The sequence below is a fragment of the Rhinolophus hipposideros genome, assembly GCF_964194185.1.
Source record: "Rhinolophus hipposideros genome assembly, chromosome: 8".
NCBI classification, from domain to species: Eukaryota; Metazoa; Chordata; class Mammalia; order Chiroptera; family Rhinolophidae; genus Rhinolophus; species Rhinolophus hipposideros.
This window is the reverse complement of record NC_138054.1, coordinates 27,008,092-27,023,515: the sequence shown is the minus strand read 5'-3', so window position 1 is coordinate 27,023,515 and position 15,424 is coordinate 27,008,092. Positions and strand designations below refer to the sequence as shown.

Below are 15,424 nucleotides of genomic sequence, written 5' to 3'. Positions count from 1 at the left end.
ATAGCTGCTATTACATGAGTTGCTGGGGAAAATGGTTGTATCATCAGTGTAAATTTTTCACTGCAGAGACATGAGCCTCACTTTTACCATATGCATATGAGCTAATTCACGTTAGTGAAATACATGTTGTAGTAGATCAGATTGTACTAGAAGAGAAGAAAAGCTAAAAATTAAGAGCTAAGTATCCATCTTAAGAAGTTAGGAAAAGAACAGCAAAATAAAACTAAAGAAAGGAGAAGAAAGGTTGAATAGAAATTAATGAAATAGAAACAAATATACCACAGAAAGGATCAGCAAGCCAAAAGTTGATTCTTTAAAAAGATTAAAAAATTAATAAAACTCTATAAAAAGAGAAAAATGAGAGAAGGCACAGCTACAAGTGTCAGATCAAAAAATTTTCCAATTTCCCTTAAAATTTACTCTTTGACTCATTGGTCATTTAGTAAAGTGCACACCAAAAAAAAAAAAAAAAAAGGAAATTTTTCTCTATGTAAACTAAAAAACAAAGACATTATGTAGGTATTTTTGAATTGCCTAAAAAGCCTTTTCCCAGCCAGAGGTTAGATAACAAACTTTATTTTCTTCCATTTAAAAAATATCTTCATTAAATCTATTCAGTATTCATTTTGGCATTATAACATTTCCCAAACCATGTTCTATATAGTGTTCTTCACAGTATTAATGGATACTCCATTAAAAAGGTTTCTGTGGGCAAATAATAATGTAAAAATCCTAGGTTAAGCAATTAAGGCTCTTTTTTATTGCCTTCCATCTTCATACTTTAATATACTATTGTACTCCAAGAACCTCATCGATAAGATAAAGAATGCAGTCTCACTCTAAACTCTTTCACTCTGGAACTGTTTCCCACCTCAGAACACTCAGGTAAATTATGTTTTCGGTGATCATAAACTGGTAATAAAGGTCAACAGTCTGCAACTTTAAGAAGCCCATAATAAAGCAGAAGGATAAAGAAGCAGAAGGAGAACCAAGTGTTAAAAAGAAGAAAATTAATCAGGTAGTACTCACTGGATAATGGAGAAAAAGGAAAAATGTTATATACATTATTTATTAGGTATGTTTAAAGGCAGAAGAAATAATATCAGTGGATTCAAGAAGTTCCATGGGGAAGAGATAATTCTTGAGAATGAAAGTATCTAAAGAATAGATTAAGAAGTTATATTAGTGATTCTCATGTCCCCTACCCTGCCCCCAGTGAGACACCCTAGAATACACAGAAGATACTTCTCGCAAAGTTAGGATTAGAAATTAGAGTAAGGACCACGGGAAAAGCAAAAAAAAAAAAAAAACGTTATAAATGTAGGGCTAAGAGTCAGGGCAGTAAATTGTTTTTAAAAATTTAACCTTATATTAAATACAAACAAAAACATGATACAAAATCATACATTTCTATAGTATGGGTGCAGCTATGTAAAAAATGCATAAAAATAGAAGAATACATGCCAAATGTTAACAGATAGTCAGATTATGATTTTAAAAAAAAACTGTTCTGTTCTTCCCAACTTTTATTCAATAAAGTACCTTTTCTTAAAATAGTTTGGAATAATGAAGTCAATATTTTCCCTCAAGAAACTTACTAATCATGCGTGCTGAAAACTAAAACACCCTTTCTCTCTTCTATTTTACTCTAAATAGAATGAAAGAGAGAGAGAGGAAGAGAGCTGGGGTAAGACAGAAAGAGAGGAGCATAAGTAACCATAGAGCTAACCAACGTTTGAATAATTAAGAACTAGCAAAAGAATATCTACAAGAGTTATAATAGGTTTGAAAAAAATCCAAAGATTTGAGCATTTCAATCCTCTGCTAAAAGTCACCAGAATCAGTGAAGACAAATTCTAGGCCTGTCAAAAAGAAGCTCTATAATATTATAAATGATAAATTTGTAATGTTTACAATGATGATACCTGTTGAGAACTGAGATCACAATTATTTTACCATCATTTAAATTTCAGTAGAGCAAACTTTTTTACTTAGTAATTGTTAGATTTACTAACAATGATGGAAAAATTACCAGTTGGTTTGAAATTAACATCCTCATCCATCGTTATCAACTCCAGAGATGACAGATCATTCAGATTCTTCAAACATAATTCTGTCCAATTGCAGAAAACACATTTTAGTTAAATAAGAAAGAAGTATAAAATAGAATTTATTATTAAATATGCTGAAGTTGTATTTCTGTGTAATTGTTCTGGGGAAAAATGTAATCCCTACTTAAATGGTAAGAAAAAGCTCATTTAAATAAAAGAGCCAACTAATTTCCTAAAAAGATTTTCTAATAGTAACAATAACATAAATAATAAAAATAACATGCAATAAGTGATCAAACAGCACAACTTGGAGCTTTTAAAATAATGTATTTGTATCACCTCATTTAATTCTTAAAATAACACAGTAAGGCAGGCAGTATTAATATTTCATGTACAAGTTAGGAAACTAAACTAAGTAACTTGCTGTGGGTCTAAAAAAGTGCTTTGCCATCTGACTTCCAATGAGGCAGTGGTTCTTTTTTTTTTAACTTTAATAAATAAATAAACACACACACACACACACACACACACACACACACACACACACACACACCCAGTATAGAGTCAAATAGTTCTAAAAGAATGTTCCCAAAACCACCAGTCCTTCCCCTCCGGAGTTTGCCACTCTTGAGACAACCACTTATGACTATTTTAGCTGATGCTTTTAGTATTTACTTCAGAGAATCTAAAAGTGCCACTATTGCTTCTGGAAGGAACCTCTGAACAGGAAGCAATGCAAATTCACTTGCACTGATTGATGGGATCCGAGCAACTGTAGTAGCCCGCTGCTCAGAGTGCTCTCTCCGATCTGCACTACAAAGCTCAGAAGATTGGAGATAGGTCAGAGAGTGGGAATTCCACAACCTGTTCAAGCTTAAATAGCGTAGTCACTCACAAAAATACAGTCCTCTGAAAGCAAGGTTCTTTGGGAAATACTTTAGTTTCCAACACTGCTTAGGCAGCTTGATAGTTTTAAGGGTTTGGTTAATTGAGGCATTTGAAGTCTTTGCTACTTAATTACCCACTATTAAGTTAGTCAGTAAATTTATCAGCCAAAGAAGAATGCTGAGCACTATTCTAAGCTTTAGGTTTAGAACATCTAAAGCAAGACAAGGTTCCTTCTCTATAGAACTTATTTTTTACTGAAGAAAGCAATTAAGACAAATAAATAACTAATAATACAGTTTCAGGTATTGAAAGGTATTATGAAAGAAAAAAGCTGAGAAAGGATCTAGAAAATGATAGAGGTTTTTAAACTAAAGCTTATGTGTATTTTTTATATAAAGCTATATATATAGTCATTCTAATTTTCAACATACATAAATATATCAGCTTTTCCAAGAATAGGAAAAATAGCAATAACAACATGAAAATCATTTTGCCTTCCTCTCTGTAAAGTTGACTTTAAATAAGGTAGTCAGGAAGGCCTCTTTGGGGAGTTGATATTTGAACAAAGACCCAAATGAAATGAAGGTGGAGTCCATGTAAAATATGTGAGAAGTGTTCCAAAAATAAGGGAGAGAGTGCAAAAACCTGAAGTAGAAACAAGCTTGGTGTGTTTAAAAAACACCAAGAGAGCCAAATAGAACAGGGTAGAGTAAAAGAGGGGAAAGTGACAAGAGATGAAGTCAGAGAAATAGGTAGGGAAATATCAAATAGGACTTTATGGGTTCTGGTGAAAGTTTGCATTTTATTCTGAGAGTGATGGGAAAGCTACTGGAATATACTGAGTAAGGAAGTATAACCAAATTTAGGAAATGCCATATTCTAGGCTAAGGGCCCTTCCTACGAGATTTAAGATAGCCCTCCAAGGATACCAAAACATTATATTCAGTTCAGTTTATACAATAAATTTGGCTATTTTTTGTAGGCAAAATTTAGCTATCCTGTAATAATTGAAGATAAGGCAAATATAAACTGTGATTCTGCCAATTTAACAAAAATTAAATCATTACAGTTATCAGAACATAACAAGATATCTTTAGGACTTTCTGATTTCGTTTGTGTATTTGATTTTTATGATAGAGATATATGCTTTTAAAAATGCATTACAAAATGGGTCAATAAATAAAGGATGATACAACTATTTCACAAATCTGTTGCTCAAGAGCAGTGTTATAAATATATGCTATTGCTTATCACCATGTTTCAACATATTTATTCTTTAAGCAATACTTTTTACTGTTTAATCCTTATCTTTGCATTTTTATTTGCCATACATGTATATCCAAGTAGAGAACAGATTAAAATTGGCTCTATATTTTTAGTGGATCTAACATTTTTCTCTTTTACTGGAAGAGAATCACAATACGATGAAGAAGTAGCAATTTCTAATCCTAATAAATGCTCAACAATCTTTTGCTATTTTAAAAAACAGTTCATGAAATGCTGAGTGATTAACTGAAAAACAAAGCTGGGGTTTGATAAGAACGCATCATTAGCACAGATTAGGATAAGAAGCCCATAATCAAGCTAGGCTTACGTTTTCAATTAAAATTAAACTAGAAAAGAAAAATAAAGAATTGTATACCTATACACAACATTTTCAAAGACCAATGTCATTTAAAAAATAAAAACAAACCAAGTTAACATATTATACGAAGGAAGATATTCTGATAGAATTAATAAATAGATTAGTTCAGAAAAAAATACACCTGCCAAACTTCACTTTCGTGTGTGAAAAAGAAATTGTTCATGTATTATTTTCTTCAAACAACAAGGTTACTTAAAAAGAAATTTATAAAAGAGTATTCTTACTTACATAATAACTGATCTTTTTCATTAAAATTTATAGAATATAATTTTTCAGGAGGAAATACATCTAACCTTGTAATTTTGCTTCAATTCCGTCTTTGTTCAATCCAGATGCAAAACCTGTATAAGTTATGAAAATTTATAAAAAATATAATAGCATGGACTTAATTCATCTGTATAGGCTCAGTTTGTACCCCAGTTAACTAGAAAAGAGTAGTCTAATTAAATCCTACATAGAAAAAAAAATAGCTTATGAATTAAAACAAGGCTTAAACATCTATAGAAGGAAGATAAACACTATTGTGAAATCCTTTCAGTATCAATTGGCTTATCTTTTGCTTATTTGATTGTGTAACAGTGACCAAGAATACTGTATGTACTTTTCTTCCTTGGAGATCTGAAAGTTTTGAACCTATGTGCATTAGAATGGTATTGCAACAAGTCAGCTTTTAATTTCACATTTAGCAATCACAAGTATTTTTATTTTATAAACCTGTACCACATAAAAGAGCTCTCTAAAAGCAACATAACCAGATGTGTGTTAGCTTCAGCAGCAGAATGAAAATTGAAGCAGCAATAGTAGTACTATATATACTTTTAGTTCAAATAAAATTCAAGACTTTTTTTAACTTTAACTTACTTTAAATAACTTTAGGCATTTCTGTTATTTTTATTTGAGTTAATTTTCTTTCTAAAATGTGTATTTTTAATGGTGCTGATTTCAAACTTTATTGAAAGACTAGAAATGAGACAAAGATTTCTCACGTGTCTACTCTTGCCTTTAAATGTATTTATGACTGTTGTTACTTTTGTTTCTGTTACCTATCAATTTTTATAATCTATTCTGCGACCTATTAAAATAAATATAGGCCAAGCTGGCTTCAAAAAATTACTACTTTTCCAAGTAAAAGGAACAAACCATAATGAGATGGATTTTTCAAGGCTCTGATATAAAGCAAAGTTGATCGTATCCATTCCAAAGCAATAGTCACATCTGTGATGGTATGCAATACTATTTCTGCATTTAAATGCTCAATAAGATGTTTGTGTAAACTAATGGGAAAAAAACAAAAAATCTTTGCATTAGTAATATGCATTTCAATGCCATAGCTCTTACTGTTTCAAACTTCAATAATATTTTGGATAATTCAATAATATAATTGAATAACATACTCACTGCTACTTTAATAATTCATGAAAGATAAGTTTCAAAAATATAAGAGAAAACAGTTAAAAGTCAGTTCAACTTTTAAAAAGATTATATATTTATCTCTATTTCATGACTCTAGAAGACATTATTGCTTTAAAAAATTAGGGTGGGGAATGACAACAAATAACAAGTGTTGGTGAGGATGTGGAGATAAGGTAACTCGGGTGCACTGTTTGTGGGATTGTAAATTAGTACAGTCACTATGGAAAACAGTATAGAGTCCTCAAAAAATTAAAAATAGAACTACTCTAAGACCCATCAATTCCACTTATGTGTATTTATCTGAAGAAGACAAAAAAACACTAATTTGAAAAGATATATGCACTCCTATGTTCACTGCAGTATTGTTTGCAATCCCAAGATATGGAAGCAACCTAGGTGTCCATCAATATATGAACAGACAAAGAAAATGTATGGTATGTACACACGTACACACACATACACACACACACACACACACACACACACACAATGGAATATTACTTAGTCATAAAAAAGAATGAAATCTTGCCATTTGAGACAACATGGATGGACCTAGAGAGTATTATGTTAAGCGAAATAAGTCAGAGAAATACAAATACTGTATGATTTCATGTATGTGGAATATAAAAAACAAAGCAAACAAAGTGAAACAGAAACAAGCACAGATACACAGAACAAACAGATGGTTGCCAGAGGGGAAGGGAGCAGGGGGTTTAGCTGGTAAAGGGGGAGGGATTAAGAAGTACAAACTTCCCGTTATAAAATAAGTCACGGGGATGTAAAGTACAGCATAGGGAATAAAGTCAGTAATATGGTAATAACTATGTAGAGCGACAGATGGTTACTAGACTTATTGCGGTGATTACTTTGTAAGGTATATAAATGTGGAATAACTATGTTGTACACCTGAAACTAATAAAATATTTTATGTTGTATGTCAACTATAATTAAAAATAAATTTTAAAAAGATAAATAAAATCTAAAAAAAAAGGGTCAGGAGTGAATTATATCTTATTTTCTCCAAGAGTATTATAATAAAATACTTTACTAAAAGGTCTCAGATTGCCTATGTCTTTATCATTAAACAAATTTTAAAGATGTAGAGATGTGAAAATTATATTCCTTCTCTTATGACTAATTTGGACTTTTATAATAAGGACACATGATACTGCATGCTAAGAAACACTGCTAAATAAAAATGTTGTTTTTAACTATTAAATTTTTTAAAAGGATACAAACTTTCTAGTTAGATTATTGAAAAATTTTAAGTAAATGGTCTTAGAAAAGCCCCTAACCAAATTTCTTTTTAACATATTCATATATATGAGTGTGTATATATGTGTATATATATATATATATATATATATCTACATATCTATCTATATATATCTGTATATATCTGTATACATACACATATATATGTATATTATATTAACAATATCTTTTTTGGACTATTTTCTGTATTACCTGCTTTCTACAGTGTCACTACAAGCCAAGACCTGAATATACTTCTCTTTTGTATCTAACCGAGTCATAATGACTGCAGTAGCTGAAGTGTCAAACTGAAAAAAAAACACACACACAAATACACATACAGAGAGAAATTAAGTGAAGAAGAGCACTAGTTGATACCAGTCCTCTTCAATAACTCAATTCTTTGATTTTATATTAAACAGTTCCTTGTCTTAAACACCAGGTCAAAAAGGCCTTTAAAATGCTTCTGAATTTGAATGTTAACTGAAAATTTAAGTTTTGTAATGTGTATGGGCTGATTTTTAATTGTCACAATACCTGGGGACCATTATAGGCATTTTGTGCTAGGATCCTGCAATGCTACATGTTCTGCAATGCATAAAGACCTAAACAATGAAAAACCGTCCCATACAAAATGCCAATGGCATCCCCATTCACAGTAAAAACAAAAACAAAAAAACTCAAAACCAAAAAAACCTTCAACAACGTACACATTTAGAAACCCCACCATTCATCAAACAATGAGAGTTTAGATTACGTGGAGGGAGTATGTATCCCTTGGTGAGACTTCTTTTACACTTCTACTCCTCGATTCAAGTAGATTTTCTCAGTTGCATTTATTTTTAAAACTAATTCAAACATGAAATCTTAATCTTTTGTTTAACAAAAATACACAAAAAGATTTATTTATTTTTTACTTTGTCTTTAAAATAGTTTACGAGCCTGTCAGTGGCTCAGATGTTTGGAATGCCATGCTCCTAATGCCAAGGTCGCTGGTTCGATTCCCAGTTGGGCCAGTGAGCTGCACCCTCTATAGCTAAGATTGTGAACAACGGCTCTCCCTAGAGCTGGGCTGCTGTGAGCAGCCGGAGGTCGGTGTAAGCTGCCGTGTGCTGCCAGGAGCAGCCGGTGGCCAGTGTGAGTGGCTGTGGGCTGTTGTGTGCTGCCGTGGGGTACCGTGAGCTGCTGTGAGCAGCCGACGGACAACCAGTGACCAACTGCCTCGGGGAGGGGTGCGCAAGGCTCATAATACCAGCATGGGCCATGGAGTTGTGTCCTATACAACTGAACTGAGAAACAACAGCTTGAACCGGAGTGGCGGGGAGGCAGAAAAAGGGGGAAAAAATAATAATAATTTACAAAAAGTAAAACACTGTCACTTACTTGAGGTCGACCAGCTCTACCAATCATCTGTAGAATATCTGTTTCACTGTACTCTTCAAACATTCCTCCAGCATAATGCATTGTAGATTTTATAACTACTAGGTGAGCAGGCAAATTTACTCCCATAGCTAAAGTACTGGTAGTAACTGCATCAGATTAAGGAATATTACTTTCAAGACATTTAATTTTATTGCTTCAGGTAGACATTTTGTTATAAAAGATATTTTTATAAATGTAATAAAGACTCATATATATATATATATATATATATATATATATGGGATTTATTTAAAAACTAAGAAAAAACATTACAATGTAAAATAATATATCTTAAAACTAAAAAATTTTTAAATTCTTACTTTTCAAATTGCGCTATATTCAGTAACATGAGAAAGAACTAAAACTACTAAGGAGTTTACTATAGCATGTATATATGCATGGATATTTACATAATTTTTGGACTTACGAGTAAAGCACAAGTAAGTCAGAATACTTGAGCTTTTTTTTATCCTCTTAAAAATAATTTTCCAAAATATAATATCCACAAGAATATGTTTTACTTACAGAGAACTGGCAGATCGCCAACAGTAAAAGCTCCTTCAACTACTTTTCTATCTGACAACTCCATACCAGCATGATGATAAGCAACACCATGTATTACGATATCTATAATAGAAATATATCATTTGTTACATACTGTTAATATTTCATCAGTAATTGACTCTTTATCTATAGCTGAAATGCTATTAAAAATTATCTCTAAACCTACCTCTCAATTTTGAATCTCTTATGGAATATGCACACTTCTGCAACCTATTTAAAAATACCATAAAATTATTGAGTTATTCCCATGAACATCAAAAACTTCTTAGTTTATTAATTATTGTGAAGCTTAAAGATACCAAAATATTTTCATAATATCATTATTCAAAACTATCTTTAAGAAGTAGAGACTATCTAACTTTCATATTCAGAAGTTCCTAATTTTATAACTCAAAAAAAAATCAAATAACATTTAAAAATGAACAAAAAACCTGAATAAAAAAATTTCCAAAGAAGACATACAAATGACAGTACATGAAAAGATGCTCAGTATCATTAATCATCAGGGAAATGCAAGTCAAAACCACAATTAGAATGTACCTCATACCTTTTACAATGGTCATTATCAAAAAGAGATAATAAGTGACGAGAATGTGGAGGCGAGGATGTGGAGAAAGGAGCCCTGTGCACTGTTGGTGAAGCCAACAGTGAAATAAATTGGTGCAGTCTATGGAAAACAGTATGGAGGTTCCTCAAAAACTTAAAAATAGAACTACCTTATGACCCAGCAATCCCACTTCTGGGTTATATTCAAAAGATACAAAATCAGTATCTCAAAAAGATATCTGTACTCCCATGTTCATTGCAGCATTATTCACAATAGCCAAGTATGGAAACAACCTAAGTTATCTGTCAACAGATGAATGGATAAAGAACATGTGGTATGTACACACCACATGGAATATTATTCAGCCTTAGAAAAGAAGGAAATTCTTCTGCTTTTTGCAATAACTGGATGAATCTGGAGGGCATTATGCTGAGTGAACTTAAAAAAAAAAGTCCAGCTCATATAAACAGAGTAGAAAAGTGGCTACCAAGGGCTGAGAATGGGAGAAACTAGGGAGAAGTTGGTAAAAGGATACAAACGTGGGGGAAAAAAGTCCCTAATTTATCATATGTGACATTGAAGTTCATTCACTTTTAAATCAGGAATTTGAAAAATTCATTTTCCACAGGAAAAAACATTACAAATGGTGATTATTTCATGGGTCAAAATACAAGTCTACTCCCATAATTTACCTGAATAACAATTCCTAAACCTCTGCTGTATCACTAGTAAGTAAACCAAAAAATATGGAAATAAGAAATAGTTGTTTATTGTGTTCTGAGATATGGCACTTAAATCTAGATTAGAAGAGAGGAGGAAGTTAAGAGTTTCTTGACAATTTGAAAAGGAATTCTGGGTACTTTTGAAGATTTTGTAGGTTGGTAGGGTTGGTTCTTAATTATGTATAAGAACCTTCAAATTAGTGTTTTTCCATTTCCTTGTTGCAGATATGACACTAGCAGGCATTATTTTTAATATAACATTCACAACTTTTTAAAGGATTCATAATGTAATGAAGAGAGAGCAACAGGAAAGGACATGCTAGTATTAAGTACAAACTTTCTGTTACACACTGTTAGGTGTCTTAGGTATGGTGTCTTATTTAGCTCTCACAATGATAGAGTGAGACAGATAGTTGATTTCCACATATTCACCACTGATTAAGCAATTGAAGCTGAAAGAAGTTAAGTAATGGACCCAATGGTAGATAGCCAGTAAAAGTGGCAGCACTGCAATTCAAATCTGGGTTTCTAGCTTCGTGTTCTATCTAATAACAGCATTTTATTCCTGGAAAAACAGATGGATAAAGAAAGAAAGAAGGGGGAACAAAGAGTGAAAAAGAAAAGAACTGAAGGAGAAGAAATTTTCCTTAAGTAACTAGACAAGAGTGAGAAACGAGAAAAGGATTTATGGTATACACTTCTGTCTAAGAAAATGATTATCTGAAATAAAATGAGCTAATTTTTCTGCAGCAAAGAAAAGAGTAAAAGGGAGAGGATGGAATACATATTAAGGGTGCTTATGTTACCTATTTTAGTTCTTTTTCATGTAGATATAGATCAAAAATGCTAATTATTAAGTATTCACTTTGGGAGGCTATATAGTTATCTATGTGAATGATGCCACTATTGCACAAAGAATTCCATAAGTTTTTAAAAACTCCCTTCAGTTACTTTATGAGTAAGAAAATAAGTCTCATTATTTGACAGCCACATCTGTTTCTAAATAAATGTCATGTAGCCCAACTTGATCCAATTGTTTATTCACCCTACAAGTAGAAGGCTCCAAACTCACAGCTACTTATAGCCTCTTTATACCTATACTTTTTTTGAAATTCTAGTTTTACTTTGTTGCTAGTTTTATAATGAACTGGTCGACTTGTTTTTGAAACCTCATCTTTGTTAAAAAAAAATTTAGAAAATTAATAATCAAGAATGTTATAAAACCAAGGGCAACTAGTATGAAAACTGTCAATCACGATTTGATTATAGAAAAGGTTTTTGCCAGCAAAAAGACCAAATGGATGCATACATTTCCCCAATGTGCTTGATCACTAGCCATAAGTAGCCAAGGAATCTTTTGATTAAAACAAAAAGCTCAGGAAACATTCTTTTTTCTTTTTCTTTTTTAATTTATTGGGGTGACAATTGTTAGTGAAATTACATAGATTTCAGGTGTACAATTCTGTATTACATCATCTATAAATCCCATTGTGTGTTCACCACCCAGAGTCAATTCTCCTTCCATCACCATATATTTGAGGAAACATTCTCACTGAGAAAACTACCAATTAACTTCCTGAAATTAACCAAGAAATTTCAATGTGTAGAAATATCTTGTTATTTAAATGACTGATACAATAGAATAATTATGTAATAAAGAGCTAAGGAGACCAGAGTACAAAAAGGTTGGGCGTGTTAGATAGGTTTAGAAACCTTAGTAACAGAATCTGGGACTTGATGGGCAAAAAGAAGTATTGTGGGAGTTGCTAGAATGTGACTGGTTAAAGAGAACAGATGGAAGCAGTAGTCTTTTTCCTAATCTACAACAACTCACAATGGTATTCCATTGTTTTTCACTTACGCTTATCTCAGGGAATGCATCAAAAGCAGAACATACAAACAAAATTATTCAACTGTTTATTATTCTTAGTGAAAGATTGCTGTGACGTATAATAAATATTTTTTGATGTATAAAATAAAGAGGTGGGTAGAAAGAAATCTATGCCATGATTACATTGTTAGTATTAATTTCACTTTCTTCCTTTCTATCCACCTTTCAGAGGTCATCTCCTTTTTGGCTGTAAGCTCTTTGTTGGTTTCTCACTCTCTCTGGCTCTCTACTGTATTTTATTGCCTAATTATGCTTTGTTGATGTTTGTAATAAAAGCATTACTCTACATGCTTCACAAACTAGAGATTTTTTTTTTCATATGGCAGTAACTAAGGGTATCAAGTAAAGTCCTGAAGTGGAAGTAAAATTTTGAAAATAGTACACAGGGTATGGATAGGTGGCTACATAGGTAATTCGTTCATGAACTAAATGGCCAGAGATCCATCTTTTTAGTGGATGGAAAGCCAAAGAATGTCAGAAAAGTAGGGTGTTGTCCTCCAGGCTTGGTACACATCTTGGGTTGACAACGTGACCAGAGGTAGCCACAGGATAGACTTGTAATTGGAAAGTTGATCTGATCCAAAGTGGAGAAAAGTACACCCTCTCAATCCAAAATTAGTTAGAAAAATCAGTATCTGCTCACATCCACAAGTAATTATCCAATTCAATTTTAGTGTGAGGTCTATCACTAAACATTTTTATTGATTCCTAAAAGTTGTTACTAATAATAGTAAGAAGCTAATATTCATTAAGTAGTAACCATGTGCTGGCACTCTGCTGAGATTTGCTGGTAATACTGAGTGGTAAATAAGATGATCGTTTAAGTCCTCCTTTCCTCAGTAAGTTTACACTCTAATGATTAGAACAGATATTAAAATTACAATTAAACAAGAGTATTTATTACAATTATAATAAGTGTTATGAAATAAAAGTACAGAATACCTATAAAAGTAAATAAAGGGAAACTGAGAATCATGGAAAACTTCCCAAGAAACAGATATTAAAGGTGAAACTTGAAGGATGAATGAGACTTAGGTAAAAAAACCATTCAAAGCAAAGAAAACCCAATGCAGGAAAGCCCTGTATAGGGTAACATTTCAGTATATTCACAGAACAGAAAGGCCAATGTGGCTTGATGATAGTAAGCAAAGGGGAAGCAAGGTCATGAGTCTGGAGAATTAGTTAGACATCACATACAAGTTATACAGGTTATTGAAGGTCATGTTAAGGATTTTGGATTTTATCTTGATGACAATAAGAAACTATTAAAGGGTTTAAGGCAGGAAACTGACATACGAAGTCTGACAATTAAATTCGCGAACTTGTTGCAATGATGTTGCTAATCTTTTTTGATATCAGAGGGATTATTCATTATGAATTTGTACCAACTGGACAAACAGTTAACCAAGTTTACTATTTGGAAGTGCTGAAAAGGCTGCATGAAAAAGGTAGATGAAAATGACCTAAACTTTTCACCAACAATTCATGGCTCTTGCATTATGACAATGCACCAGCTCACATGGCACTGTCTGTGAGGGAGTTTTTAGCCAGGAAACAACTTTATTGGGACCCCTCCTTACTCACCTGATCTGGCCCCCACTGACTTCTTTCTTTACCTGAAAATAAAGGAAATATTAAAAGGAAGACATTTTGATGACATTCAGGACATCAAGGATAATACGATGACAGCTCTGATGACCGTCCCAGAAAAAGAGTTCCAAAATTACTTTAAAGGGTGGACTAGGCCCTGGCATCAGTGCATAGCTTCCCAAGGGGAGTACTTCAAAGGTGACTGTAGTGATATTTAGCAATGAGGTATGTAGCACTTTTTCTAGGATGAGTTTGCTAACTTACTTGTCAGACCTCGTATTTATATTTGCAATTTTAAACAATCATTCTGCGATGTAGATAATAGACTGAAATGGAATAAAAGTGTGTGTGAGTTCAGCAGATTCTGCAAGAGATTAACAGGGATTTGAACTAGGGATTTGGCTGTGCTGATGTAAACAAAAATGATATATTTGAGATATATGTAGAAGTAAGAATAAATAGAACTTAGTAAGTGACTGCTGATGGGGAGGAAAGTGAGAGAGATGTCAATGATAGGCTTCTGCCATGATCCACTAGGGAGATGTTGTATAATTAAAATGGGGAATACTGAAGGAGAAGCTGGTTTGAGAAAAAGAACCAAAGTTCTATTTCGGACATAATGACTTTGAGATGCCCACTGAAATACAGTTGGAGATGTCAGTTAAGCAAATGGATGGTGGACATGGAGATGAAAATGGAAGTCTGAATTAGAAATATAAATTTAGGAATTAACATATATAGATATGTGTGTACATATATTCTTTGAACACACATGATAGATACAAATACCTAGGAACGTGGAATTAGAAAGAATAAAATTTGGAAAGAACCCTCAGAATGTTAACATTTTAAGAGTTAATATGTTGAGAGTTGGGTAGAAGAGGAGAAAAAGAGACTGAGGATGAGCCGTCAGCCAAGTAGGAAGAAACTTGGTAGAGGATGATCATGGAAGCACAGACTTCAGAGTTTTTAAATAAGGAGGGAGTGATCAAATGTGTTAGAGGCTCTTGGGAGATCAATTAGCAAGACCCCCTTTAGTGAAAGATTACAACAGATGCTGGATTCAAAGTGGGTAAAAAAATGAAAACAGCAATATGAATAATCTTTCAAGAAATCTGGCTATGAAATAAAGTAGACAGGATCATAGTTGCACTAAGATTCATTATCTAACTTAATTCTCAAAACTAATATCATAGGAAAGAACAGATAAGGAAATTGAGGCTTGCAGAGGTCAAGGAACTTGAAACGGTTAAGGAATGAACCCAGTTTCCTCATCTCATCTAGGTGATCCCTGTAAGTCTTTCTACCTCCAAGAAAAAAGTGAAAAACCATACCTCTGTTTCTGTTCCACAGTCATAATAAATTTAGCATCTTTCACAAGAACAGAAGCAGCCTGTTGCACACCTTTCCTTGTTGCACAAAACTAAAAAAAATGAA

General features: G+C 32.7%; 1 protein-coding gene across 1 annotated transcript in view; it reads right to left on the bottom strand.

Moving 5' to 3' along the window:
- Positions 1-15,424, bottom strand: part of HFM1 (helicase for meiosis 1) — a 108,239-nt gene that overhangs the window by 57,798 nt on the left and 35,017 nt on the right. The window contains exons 12-19 of the mRNA XM_081057708.1: positions 15,322-15,410; positions 9,404-9,447; positions 9,199-9,300; positions 8,635-8,780; positions 7,465-7,559; positions 5,725-5,858; positions 4,878-4,925; positions 2,033-2,113 (exon numbers count right to left, since the gene is read on the bottom strand). Of these exons, the coding sequence (XP_080913834.1) occupies positions 2,033-2,113; positions 4,878-4,925; positions 5,725-5,858; positions 7,465-7,559; positions 8,635-8,780; positions 9,199-9,300; positions 9,404-9,447; positions 15,322-15,410 (739 nt within the window). The remainder of the gene's footprint in view (positions 1-2,032; positions 2,114-4,877; positions 4,926-5,724; positions 5,859-7,464; positions 7,560-8,634; positions 8,781-9,198; positions 9,301-9,403; positions 9,448-15,321; positions 15,411-15,424) is intronic.